Source organism: Cygnus olor, chromosome Z (genome assembly GCF_009769625.2).
Source record: "Cygnus olor isolate bCygOlo1 chromosome Z, bCygOlo1.pri.v2, whole genome shotgun sequence".
In the NCBI taxonomy this organism is placed as follows: domain Eukaryota; kingdom Metazoa; phylum Chordata; class Aves; order Anseriformes; family Anatidae; genus Cygnus; species Cygnus olor.
This window is the reverse complement of record NC_049198.1, coordinates 17,695,523-17,709,122: the sequence shown is the minus strand read 5'-3', so window position 1 is coordinate 17,709,122 and position 13,600 is coordinate 17,695,523. Positions and strand designations below refer to the sequence as shown.

The window sequence follows — 13,600 nt, the reverse complement described above, 5'->3', positions numbered from 1 at the left end:
TCTCTATATCCCTGTGTACAGGACTGTTTCTGAATCGAGTCGTGTAATCTTACTCTTTATATCCCTGTGCTTTATGCAGGGATCTGAAAGCTGTGAAAGGCTTTACTCAAGCAAGGCATGAAGTCAGGGCGTGAGAGGGTTTTGCCATATTTCTAAATGGAGAGTCATTTAATATCAAGAAATGGAGATGAGTCTGGAGCAGCTGGAATACCTGGTTTAGAGCAGTGGCTTCATTCCAAAACGGATTTATTTTGCATTTTCTGCTTTTGGACCAGAAATGGTTAGATGCAGGTAGTTATGAGCATGTTAAAACACATGGCACTGTGCAGACTGCATAATAGACACTCTCACCAGCAAAGGACCTGAAAGGAGCTTGAAACTATTCTGCATTTATCCAGTCTGCTCTATAACTGAGAAAGAACAAGTGAAATAGGCAGGACCACTGTCTGAACCTATATGCATGAGTACATATTGTAGAACCACAACCACTGCTGAATAAATGGTTTTTCTTTGTGTTCCCACTGGTTGTTGGCTTGGAATGATTTCAGCAGTGTGAATGTGGGGAACCAACCACAGAGCCCTTAGAAACTCTGTTCTTTGCTGTTGATACAAGAATACGTGTCCATACAGTGTTCTGGTGCTTTGCAGACATGGGCACAGAATACAGATGTTATTTATTCAAGTACTAGATGTATATACATGTTCAGGCAGATGCAGATGAATCATCACATATGTATCTCTCCAGAAAATACTGTTTAACTGTTATCTGAACAGAAAACATGCCATTTGCAGAAGGGATGTCATAATAAGGACTGATCGTTGGATTTCTGATTATTCTAAAGGGTTTTTTTGACGTTCAATGACACAGGTAAACTTTTTCTTTGGGCGGAGGGAGGGCGTAAAAATTCAGCACTTGAGTACCTGTGGCTCAGGTTTTGTTACTAGTTGAAGCCACAGTCTGTATTTAAAACTAGTATATTTTGCTGCTGAAATCACCACGCTCTGTTGTTAGTGTTATTGTCTGAAGTGAACCGTGAATATCTACAGTCTATTCAAAACAAAATTAAACAAAATCTATAAAATCTGTGAAAGGCTAACAGATATGTGGTTAAAGGTCTTGAGTGTTGAATTTCTACTAGCTATTTGTGTTTCTAGAGTTATTTAACTGACGATGTAATAAAGCTGTGAAGTTAGAGGGGAGATGAGTTGTGATATAGTAAAAGCTTTTAATATGTTTCTTTTAAAATTATCTTTGGATATGTTCTGTGTTTTTTAACAGATTTGGGCAGTGTTCTCAATTTAAACCAATTATTTTAAATTTTAATTGATCTTAAATGCAATCAGTTATTTTAGAGTATCTTAAGAATGTGTTAGGATATGCTAAGAATACACTTGTATAGAAAATTGTCCATATATATAGGAAATCAACATTTCAGTCACTGTGTAATATGTGAAAATATATATATATATATATATGTGAATTTTAGATGTCCTCCAAAGATCTGACTTTAACCAGGGCTAATTTACAGCCTTACTCTTTAAGATTTGATATTCTAACACTTTAACTGAGACTTCTTGGTGACAAAAGAACTAATGCTGCGTCTCCATTAATGCTAGGTATTGTACAAGCACATAGCTCCCGGTATCTTCTGCAACCCAAAGTACCGAGTGGGTAGTTGATGAAGTAATAGGATCAGTGACCTACAGGATTAGTTGTGAGGCAAAAACATGCAGTCTGATACAGAGAAGTTACACGTTAATAGTGTGTCTGAAAATCTGATACTTGATGTCCCCTTTTCTCCACATTAAGTCTTTGCAATAAATTAAATAATTTTAGCTGTAGATAATAAAGTAAAATGTTGTTCTACTGTGCTTTCATTGCACATTTTTTTTTTTTGTACAATCCTTTCTTCTCTGTTCTCATTGTTTCACTCATCACTCAAGAATGGATGTTGTGGTTTGAGTTTGGATGTTGTGTGACCCATTCTTGGTTGCAATTGCAGCACTGTTTGTATGAATCTTCATCTAGAATAGTCTGGTTTTCTCGACAGAGATGTGGTGCTCCTATTCTCATGTTATCTGTGTGTCTCCCAGTTGTAGGAAAAGTAGAGGCTTAGATAAACAGAATATGTTGGGTAAATAAAACATGGAAGGCCAAAGTATGGGTGTATCTTTTGCCATTTACCTAATTCTTTCTATTCCTTTTGAACAAATTAATAAAATGTAACCAAAGAAATCTAATAAGCCATTGTGTGTTGTTGCATGGTAAAGAATTGCATGAAAAGATGCAGGTGCTGGTAGCTCCTTAAAGCCTATCTTTGCTTTCATCCAAACAAAGTTTCTCATGCAAACCTCAGTAGTGCCTTTGCACCCTCACTAGTTTTCCGTCCTCATTCTCATCTGCCCTATTGTCATCAACCCATCATACCACAATTATATGCATCTGTATAAAAAACACCTACACATTTAAAAATAAGCTGCCACTCTCTACATCCTGATACATTATACAATATTTTATTTTATTTTTTTCAGTAAGCACCCAACTGTATTCTTCCAGCTTTCAAGCTCACTCCCCTTTCCTTGTCTCGCACTTGCATTTGCCAGTACTGCATGCTCTGTTTGGAACAACATGTCTGTGCTGATTTGCCAGGCATCATATTTCTTCATTCAGAACAGTTAGGAATCTTTTTTTAAAATACATTTCTTTAAGCAATTGTTTGCAATCTGAAAAGGGTAGTGTCTTGTGGACACTAAATATAACAAGGATGGAAAAGAGCATCTGTTCCACAAGCCACTGTGTAAATTATTTTGTGGAATATGTGTAGAAGTGACTGTATTCCTCTCTGTAAAGACTTAGCAGCCAAAATATCAGCCATGTATATTAAAAAGCTAAGTACAAGGCGCAGCTGGAAGTGTTTCAGATAGTATTTCGTAAAACCAAAATAATAATAATAATAATAATAATAATAATAATAATGGTTTGGAAAGCTGTAGAAATTAGAAATACTAATTTCTAAAGCATCTTCCACTACCTATGAGGATTTGAACAAAAAGTCTTCTGCTGGTTTTGAAATCAAGTCTAGAGAAATTGCTTGCCTTGCCATCACACAGACATGCTGAAGAAGCCAGTCTTGGGTTTTGTTGTGTTGTTGCTTCAGCAAGTCATACTTTAGAAAACAAACAAACAAAAAAAAAATAAAACAACACATTAAAAAAAAAAAACAGTTGCAGAGTGCTGGTTATCATAATACACATTTAATTGATTCATTGCAAATTTTGACGTTGTACTTACAGACTTTGGATCCAGTGACACATTCAGCTCAGCTGACAGTAAGAAATTTAATTTCAAAGAACTAGAATTTAAGAGCATTTTGATGGCTGATAGTGTTGTTCAATGTCAAACTGGCATTCCTAGAAATAACCCCATGCACAGGTTGCTGAGCAGGTCTGTTTTAGATCCCAGCAGCATTGCCACCCCTTCCCATCAGCTGAGGCACTTTCATTCCCATCCCCACTGGGTTAGAGGTGCTCCATATGGAGTCCATAAAGATGAGCTACAGGTGTTTTATGAGGAGTGCTCACTAGACACGGGTGCATTACACAGACCCTTCTAGACGTGGATGAGGTCACTGTTCTGAAGAAGCATACAGTCAGGCACACGTGAAGTATCATTACATGAGAATATGAAGTGTCTCTATAGAAAGAATAAACATTATGAAACTTCTGCTGACAGTTGTGCAGGTTCAAGGAGCTGTTCTGGTCAGACAAGGGGTTGTTGTTTGCCAAATGAGGTGTCAGATAAAAAGGTTACCAGCAGATTTTTAGGGAAAAGCATGCAAGTGTTCACTTGTACAACACTGGATTGAGCTGGTTGATTTAAGATGAAGTGGCTAAAGATCCTTCTACCCACTCTTATAAATCACTGTATTCACAACAGGATCAGCAGGAAAGCATGTATAGCTGCTCAAGAGGCTGTGCAGTTGCAGTCCAGCACACTAACATAACCTAGAGTGGATTTCAATTTACTTTTTAGCATCGGTGGTGATTTAAGCAACGGGTTGCACTCTATGGTTAGGAGGTCAACATTTGTGGTTTCTATTTAATTTGCCAGAATTTCCTTTCTTTTGTTTTCTGTTTTCCTTCTTTAGACATGACTTCTTTTACCTCTAATACCATCCTTTTCCTTATTGCAACTGTTGAAAGCTTATTTTGTTTCTTTTAAAGTCTTCTGTAGTGATATAAATATACTCTGAGTCTCTAATTATGGTATTTTTTTCTATGCCACCTGCAAGCATTTACCTTTTTAGCTGCACAGTTAATTTTCTTTAAGTTACTCATTTTATGTAGTTTCCCTTTTTAAAACTTAATGCTATGTGATGGGCTTTTTTGGCCTTTTCTCTTCTCCAAAGGTATTGAATTTGAACATGTTTGGTCACTGTTACAGGCAGCTTTTCTGTTGTTCGTGGACCCAGCTCTCAAATTTACCTCTCTCTTGTGGGTTTTCTAAACAGTTGCTCTAAAAGGCAGGCTTTTGTGATGTCTGAAAATGTAACCTCAGCATCACAGCCCAATGAAATACTTACAGTGTCAATATGGGGAGCTCCATGTCCTACTACTGCTACAGTTCTTGTCCATGCAGATTTGAGATTAATGAACCATTCCTTGTGGCTAATATATGGATTCAGCAGTTAGGTAATTTTAGTTTAATTCATACCTCCACCAGTTGTAGGAATGCTTGCTTAATCCTGTAAAAGTCTTTGAAAAATTCAGACTAGTGGGGTCACTGACATGACTCTGTAGCTTTTGATTAGTTATAATGTACATACATTATTACAATCCATTATTCCCAGTACAATTGTTCAATAAAGCAGCAATGGATGAAAAAAAAAAATATTAAATTCTCCAAATACAGCCTGATAAGTATAAGTGACTGGCTGCATCTTGCATTTGTTTGCAACAGATTAGAGTGGGTTGGAAGGCTTTCTGTACTGATGAACTTCAGAATTAAAGTTGGGAATTCAGATGAAAAATAATGCTTTCAAGCAGCTTTTTTCATCTTCAGTAATAGATACAAATGACTCTGTATTCATGTATTCATACAGTATCTAAGTTTCCCTGGATGTCTTGTGTTGTGAACTGGCTAGATGAGGTTCAGTAATAGAACATATAAAAGCTTTCAGCAGGGGCTGGTTAGGCAGCTTACGTAGATCAATTTAGTAACATCAGTTCCACGCTGCTGTGCTAATTTACCCCAGCTGAGGTTTTGGGCATCAATCCTTTTATTGTGTCTTGACTTTTCCAGCACATAGGTTAAGCAACATTTGATAACCATATGCTTAGCGTATTGTGCCAGCAGAATAGGACTTAGAAGGTGGAGTGTGGGAAGAGTGGGAATAATTGCAAACGTGTATTGTTAGGTTTTATTGACTTCAGTATGTGGCATAAATACAATGTCAGCTTCTCTATAAAACAAGGCCCCATGTGGAGTCAAGACACAGTGAAATCCTTTAAAGTAGTAGTAAAGGAGTCTTGAAATGATGTGGATTTAATTGATTGTATTTTCTTCTAAGGTTATGTCTTAAAAATTTAGCAGTCCCAAAGTAAACACTTAAAAATGCAAAGCCAGTATGTAAATGCATGTCTGATGTGTCAGACATCTGAAGCGTGTCTGAGTCTTAATGTTTTGCTTTGGCATCCATGAGTAGGCAGAAAGCTTTTCATCAGTTATGCAAGAGAGCAAGACAAAAAGCTTCTCTTAATAACTGCCCCCTGTTGTACTTGTGCTCTTGGAGGAGCTGTAAAATAGTTACTGCTGCTTATCTGGTTATGCAGGGACTACCGAGATGAGTAGTCAGAGAATTTTAACTTCCTTCAGACATTTTGATGATTAGCATGCATCCTCCTAGGAAGTCTGGTAGGGAACGAGTGTGAATGATCGTCATCCAGGCAAAAAGCAGCTACAGAGAGAGGACCGAAAGAAAAGTGGATTGAGAGCTGAGAGCGTGGCAGTGGAAAACCCAACAGTGTAAACAGTGTCGGGCATCTGATTGTGCTGGTCTATTTTTGTGTAGTTTTATCTCTTACATGTAACAAAGGGTTCCTTTTCAAGTCTGAAAACAACTTGTTTTTAGAACTGAATGACATCTCCTGAGTGGGGGGAGAAATTGCAGTACATTGCAGGGAAAAATATTTGTGCCTGCAAACTTCTTCCTGGGAGTTTCAAGATAATAGAGCCTGTTTGCAGAGCTCTGGGCTTTAGTAAAAGTTTAAAGGAGGAAATACAGTAACATACCGCAAAATGTCCCTTGGCTTGTGGAAGATCCTTCTGTGCTACTTTCTGGTTTAGTTACTATTTGTAAGCTGATTGGTGTTATTTTTCTATATTTGCATTAGGGACAAGTCACCTAGCAAATCTTTTGTCTCTGTAGGTGTGAAAAAATAGGTGTTACTTATGAATACAAGCAGTTGTGCCTTTATGCCATTATCAAAACTTCTCATTTCAAAAGCCACCACTCGCTAAGCATTTTAATTTAAGCATTCGTTCAGGATCTGTTAATGCAGAGACTCCGAACTGGTCCTAAGGGGTGGAAAATGATGACAGCACACCACTGATTTTGTTACATCTTGATTACACACCAAGAAATAGTAAAAAAATAGATTTTAGTCAACAGTGGTCATCCAAATCAAAGATGTCTCTTCAAAAATTGTTTTACTAAATCAGTTCCTGCTGTTTTACTACTGCAATAGAAATTATATCTTGGAGTCTGCAGGCATGGAAATATAGCTTGAAGTCATTGTGTTTTTGTTGGCTAGAAGCTGCCTTGGTAAGCAGTGTTGTATTTGCTCATGAACACACAAGATTCAGTGCAAGTCTGCTTACTGCCATCATTTCCTTTTGTATACATTCCTAGATGCTTTAATGCTTTTAAACCCAAGTACTCTCATTAAAATGTAATTACCTTTTCCTCATCATTTCCTCACATGGCACAGCATTAATTCAAGAGGATATGTAAATAAGATTGCGGACAGACTTCATTGAACTCAAGGGACTGATGGCAATAGTCTTCCAGTAGAGGGGGTGTGGTGGACATCCTCTGGGTTATGGGTCTGAAACATCTCAAGTTACTCAGCCATATTTGTCAGCTTAACACCAGCCGGCTGCTCCATCAGCTAGCCACTCTGACACCTTGCTTTGTTATGTTTCTGTGCCGCTTTTACTTTCTCCCCTTGTTTAGCAGTCAAAGAGGCTGTTACTGAGAGGAACGAGAGAGCTTTCTTACCCTGCTTCCCCAATACTGTGATTGGTGACATTCAATTAATTTATTAATGAGGGTAGATTCAATTTGGTGTCACTTCACCTGCAGGAAGCATTGCAGTATATCCCTTATAGAGATTACTATTTATATTCTGATCACATGCAACCATGCTAACATATCAGTTATTAATATGGCACTATGACAGCAATGCTAAAAAGTTGGTGTTAAAATACCGGTTGTTGCAGACTTGTGTTTTTTTCTGAAATATGTTTGATGTGAAGTAAATGTCTACTACTGTGCTTTATTTTCTACATGTTTGCAGGTTGTTACTGATACAATTTTGCTTTGTTAGAAATAGATTTTTAAAGTTTTCACCTATATCTTAGCTGGAGGAAGCAGAAGTTCTGCTCTCAAAACCAGATCACTCTTTCTTATATTTGTTACTAGAAGCTCTGCTCTAAAATCCTTACTAGAAAATGAGAAACCTTCCTGACACATTGTCACAGTTGAATTCTGATTTATGTGAGTTGATACAACCACACTCAGTTTCTTCTGTTAGAATACATTATTGATAAATAAAACTGTTGTGTAGACACTATACAGAGCTGTATAGAGATGTTGCAGGGTTTTATTCCCCTGCACATGGAGCCTCTCACAGTTTGGCTCCAGTTGCCTGTCTAGGGCCTCAACTACCTACCAGAATACAAGTAACTGTTCCTGTTGTTGTGCATACTTGTGGCTCAGTCTGTGATAGAAGAGAATTAAGAATATTTGGCAAGAATTATAGAGAACAAGAATGTGCAAACTAAGTCAGGACTAAATATTTCTGCTGGTATGTTGACAATAGCAAGTATTGATGGATATGATTTTGGATTTAAAAACTATTTTGACAAGTCACAAATGAGTAGACTTTTGGATCAAATACTATTAAAGACTGAAAGTCTGATGAGAACAGCTTAAGGTTAATATATTGACCAACATGACCTTCAAGCTGCTGTCTTTTTCTAACAGGCATTAATAGGATCAAAAATATGTTTTGATACACTACTTGCTGATTTGAAAAGCGAGTAGAGAATACTAGTAAATTCAAATATTTTATTCGACAGTCTTCCTGTGGGTCTGTGTTTCTAACTTGATAGTCAGTGTACTTAGTGTCAGTAACAACTGGTCTTTCCAAGAATCTGCACCTTCCTCAGTACATCTTGTCAAGGCTTGTAATGACCCTAAAAGCTGCAGTTCTATATTGCATCGTAGGCTGCCTCCTTGATGCATGGTTGCTGCAGAAATAAAAATTGAATTAGTCATTATTATGTATTGTTCGTAAGCAGCTGAAGGCTGATGGAACGTGCTGGATTTTGAATGAAGACCATCACAAAAAAAATTGTGTCCCACATTTATTATTATTATTCTAATCACATTAGTATGCTAGTAGTCCATGAAGATGTTGAAATTAAATGTTGAATTTTTAAAAACTAACTGATTTTGGAAGATTTTTTATTTTTCTGAAAGTCATTAAGAAACACTCTTTAGCTTACCTTGAATACAGTGTTTAAATTATGTATATTTTTAACAGTTCATTTGTGTTGTTATAGTAATTTAATAAAAAAATCTGCATTTTAGGTGTTTACTAATAATGTTCTGACAGAATCTACAGCTTTAGCATTAAAGTTTGAATGTAAACTAGAATTTCTTTATGTTATGTTGGCTGTTTGGAAACTTACTTCATCTGCTTTGCTCTTTGCCTTAAGTACATATAATTCTTCCCCAGACCTCCCATGCTGCTAAATGTATGGGTGGAATGGTAGCTTCCAAGCAGGTCACTCACCCCTAAAGAAAACACTTTCAGGTCACAACATATAACCTGTATTATAAGAACAGCTGTGGGTACGATTCTAAAAATTAGCGTCCTGATTTTTTACATGTTGTTTTTCTGATGGTTTTGAATTTATTTATTTATTTATTTTTAGTTGAGAGGTAGAGTCAGTTTTCATAGTATTAATACATTTGTCTCTCTCTCTTTTTTTTTTTTCTTCATAGATCAAAAAATACTTTGAACTTGAGCCACTTGCACGTGGAAAGCGCTGGATTCTTAAACCCTGCTCCTTGGACGATATGGAGGCAGTAAAAGACAGCTTCTCCCTTCTAATAAACTTATTGGAGGAGAGAGACTTCGAACCTTCAAGAATGTGAAACGCGAGAGAGAAGAGTGGTTCTCCAGGCATCACTGTACCTGTTCATTCTGCTCACAGCTTAATTATGGTGTGGCATCAAGGCAATGCTGTGATATGTTGTTCATACATAGTTAGTGCAGAATATACTTTTGTTAAAATAAATACTCTGTGAACCAGGTACATGACTATTTCCAGTAAAGTTGTCTACACTACTGAAATAGGGAGTTCCTCTTTGTTTACCACTAGTTCTGCGTACTGCTTGTTGCTTTCTTGCGTTGCCATCATCTTTGACAGGAAATTTTGCACGCACAAGAATAACATAGTCTGTAAAAGAGGAATTCTACCTGCTACTTATTTTTTAAAAATAACTCATGTCTTAAGGATTCATGAGACTAATTTGTATTAGCTTGTTTACTGACTCCACATTCTGGAAAGCACAGCCACTGAGAACCTAAATATGATACTTTAAAACAAGTAGTTTCATGTTAATGCAAAGGTTACTCTGAAGTTTTACTAAATGAAAACACAATCGACATGTTAGTTGATTCCTCGCCTAAAGTCACTGCATAACCTTGTCTAAGGCAGAACCATTACCTTGCTGGAAGTTCCCTGAAAGAGAAATTTTCACGCAGATGTGTGCGGGTAACAGTATTTGAGAAGAATAGGTTACATAAAAATGTTGGCCTAAGTAACCCTATTCTTAGAAAACATACAGAAGTTGGGTAAAGTAATAATTCTCACTGAAAGCATTTTTTCAACAGAGAAGCAAAGCAAATGTCTGTTAATTCAGCTTTGGAGGCTTTACTACTAGTTAGAATTGTAACTGATTTTAAATAAGGATTGCCTCCTTTATCACTCAAGCATTGCATGCTACTGTTATCGAAACAGTGCCAAGAAGGCATCTATACCAAAATGAAGGGCCTTCCAGTGTTTGTACTATAAGCTTCCCTTTTCAAGGGATTATAACTTGTTCTTTCAAACTTCCTCTGGGCTGCATGTTACTTAGAAGACAAAAAAGTATTCATTGGAAACAACATTTGTAATACATTTGGAAATATCCCATTTGGTTCCAGTAACATAGTGCATATTTCCTCTTTCCAAGTTTTCCCCATTGTGGGTTTGCAGTTTTTTTGGCTGCCTTTTGTTGACTTTTAAAACTGATCTTATCTGTTAAAGAAACATGCCAGGTTGCTGGTTCACCATGAAGTCAGTCACAACAGGGTATGTGCAGATCAGTCACTTGACTGGTGCACACCTTGAATGTTGTGCCTTGTGCGTGAGTGTCTGCAAACATAAACTGTAGTGATGTGTCAGTGGTTCCTCATTGATTCTGCCTATGTTTTGAAACTCTTAGCTTCTTTTTCAGGGCTTTAAGCAACATATCTTTCCACTCTGAGCATTTATTTTTTAAGTTTAAAGTTTATTGTAGTTTTTCACTAGTTTATTTGAGAATAAGAAAATAACAAGGATCAGCTTTTAAGGCTTATAAAAGCCATTTCTCTATTGCAATTATACTCTTTGTTAAACAAAATGTTTTTACAGTTTTTGTTTACTTTTCTATTTCCATGGATTTCTTGCATTGCTCCCTCAGAACTGTTTCTGCTCAAATGCATGGCCTAATGATCACTGTTTTAACTCACTTCCTAATATCAGAATGAAGCTGGGAAAACTGGTAAGCTACTTGTTTTATGTTGTGACAGAATAGGCAGAAAGCTTTGCTCATAAGCCTGAAGGACATCTTGCGTTGTTTTTCTCTTTCATGCCAGGCCAATTGTCTCACTCCTCCTACTCTTGGAAAAACCCAAGAACTGGAACTGTTCATTTCAAAATACAAAGGGGATCCCAATGGCTGTGCCAGCTCTCTCCCCCCATTGAAGTGACCCAGTTGCCCATCAGTTTCTTGTGTATAGGCAACAGTCTCCTTTCCCTGAATTTGTAGAGGAATGAGATCTGATGTGCAGTTCCACTCTCTCTCTTAGCTTATGTGAGTTTAGAGGTTACAGAGTCCCCAGATTTCCACAAGGTCTCCAGATTTCTTTCCTGGTCAGGCACAATGAAAAAATAAGAGATGGTGAAGAGGAGCAAGAGATTATTTCCCAGAGAAGGTAGACGGTTTGGGGAGGCAAAAAGAGGGATTCAGAGCTTTTACTGTTTTTTCATTGAGCATTAGCATATGAGAAATTAAATCTTGTTACTGTTTCCTCCCTTCTTTCCCATATTAAAGTTATGGACCAAAAAGTACAAAAAGTTAAAATAATCTCAACTGTATTGCATTCTTGGAACTGTACTTATTCGTACCATCAATGTTTCTGGTCCAAAGACTTTAGAGTTCCTGACTTATATTTTGGTCATGATTTCCCAACTATGCACTGTTGGAAGGTGCTACACAAGTAACATCCAAAAGGACCAACTAGTCAATGAAAACATGGCTTTGACATGTGCCAAGGTGCAGTCAGACTAGGACCTTTTGATGCTTAATGCATTTTCTTTAGGAAAATACCAGCTGCACAGGAGCAGTGATTTATTTTTCACAATGATTTTGAATGTTTTTTCTTACTAATACAGTGATCATTCCTCACCACAGGTTAAAACAATACCTCATAATTGCTTAAGGCTAAGACCAACCCTTAACTTTACTTTGAATGTAGTTCTTCTGTGGTTTTGTGTTGTGGATGGACTTAATGGATATGTACCTTTTTAATGTCTATAAACCCCTTCACCTTTTTATGGAGGGATTAAAAATGCTCATAGTGGCTCACAACATCACACTTCCTTGTCTAAAGTGTTTTTGAATACTCTGGTTATGGTAGAATATGTAACCACCATGCAATTTTTATTCGGATGACCAATTTTTTTTTTTTTTTTTAATCTTTTCACATCTGTTCATCATTTAGATGAAATAAACTTGGGCACTAGGCTCTACTTTCCATGCAAGTTCATTAAGGAGTGAACATTGTCTTTTTAAAAAAGATACTGTGCTTTAATGTTCTTTAGACATCTGTTAAATTACTTTGTGTGTGTATGTGTATGCGTGTGTACGTGTATGTGCCCACATTGGGCTTCTCAGACCTGTGGCTGTCTGCAGCATCTCAGCCGTCAGAATGAAAACATTATCAATCAGTATCCAACAACAGCTGGTTTTGACAAGCCTCTGTCTGCTGCCTAATGCTTTACGACCTGTCAATAAGACTTCTTTGTCTATCCACTCTGAGCTGGTAATCTTACTGCTTCCATGTTGCATCCTGTACTTGTGTTTCTAGCATTTGTATAGGGGAAAAAAAAAAGTTAGAACTTAGTGCGTTTTGATATTATTTCTTGCTATATAATGTTCCATGTGTATCTTAGCTTGCCTCTGTACAAAAATCTGTGATGTATTATTTCATTTAACTTCTTGCATTTCATTATATTTATAGAGTTGCAGATTTTTGTACCGTATTAGTTAATACAGTTGCCTTTTTTGTAATGGCAATTAATTTATATTACAAAAGTTTGTATCTTTACTGTAGTTGAGAGTATTAGTTAACTGCCATATTATCTTGACTTTATACTAAAAATACAGTGTCTTTACACAAAAGTTGACCCATTCAGGTGGGCAACTGATAGACATGAGGAACTTGTACTGTTTGTGATTTATACATGATTTCCACTATCCAAAAAAAAAAAGTATGAAAGAAAAAAGAAAGAAAAAAGAGAAAATAAACACTGTGTAGAATTGAGTTGCTAAGTTTGGATTTCTTGAGTAGTAACCAAGTCTAGGAACATGGTGTATTACTTCAATATTGAATCGTCAAAGTAATTTATTTACTCTTAGATGAAAACAAATGATTACTGCATAATCACTGCTAAGTTATACATACCTACACATTTCTGTGTATATAAAAAATTGAAACTCCTGAAAGCTGGCTGATTTATTTCCAAAGCAAGATGGTGTTACCTGGGAAATATACCTGAAAGATACTGCAGATTTTTTTGCTAGAACAGAAACTGGAATAATATTTATGCAATTATTCCATAATGGTAAACCAAGGAACATGTTTATGTGACTAGAAAATGGTTTTAAATAAAATGGCATGGCATAGTACATATTAAAAAAAGATGCTGCAGAAGTTGAGCAAAGTAAAATACTACAGGAAAAACAAAAAGTTACTGAGAAAACTCTATGCTATGCTATCA

The 13,600-nt window shown here is 36.5% G+C and overlaps 1 protein-coding gene across 6 annotated transcripts in view; it reads left to right on the top strand.

Annotated features, from left to right (window-relative positions):
• ARL15 (ADP ribosylation factor like GTPase 15) overlaps window positions 1-13,143 on the top strand; it is a 215,377-nt gene extending 202,234 nt beyond the window's left edge. For all 6 annotated transcript variants that reach the window (XM_040542264.1, XM_040542259.1, XM_040542258.1 and 3 more), the window contains one exon: window positions 9,294-13,143. In XM_040542264.1, coding sequence (XP_040398198.1) covers window positions 9,294-9,446 — 153 coding nt within the window. In that variant the 3' untranslated portion in view covers window positions 9,447-13,143. The remainder of the gene's footprint in view (window positions 1-9,293) is intronic.
• Window positions 13,144-13,600: the final 457 nt, after the last annotated feature.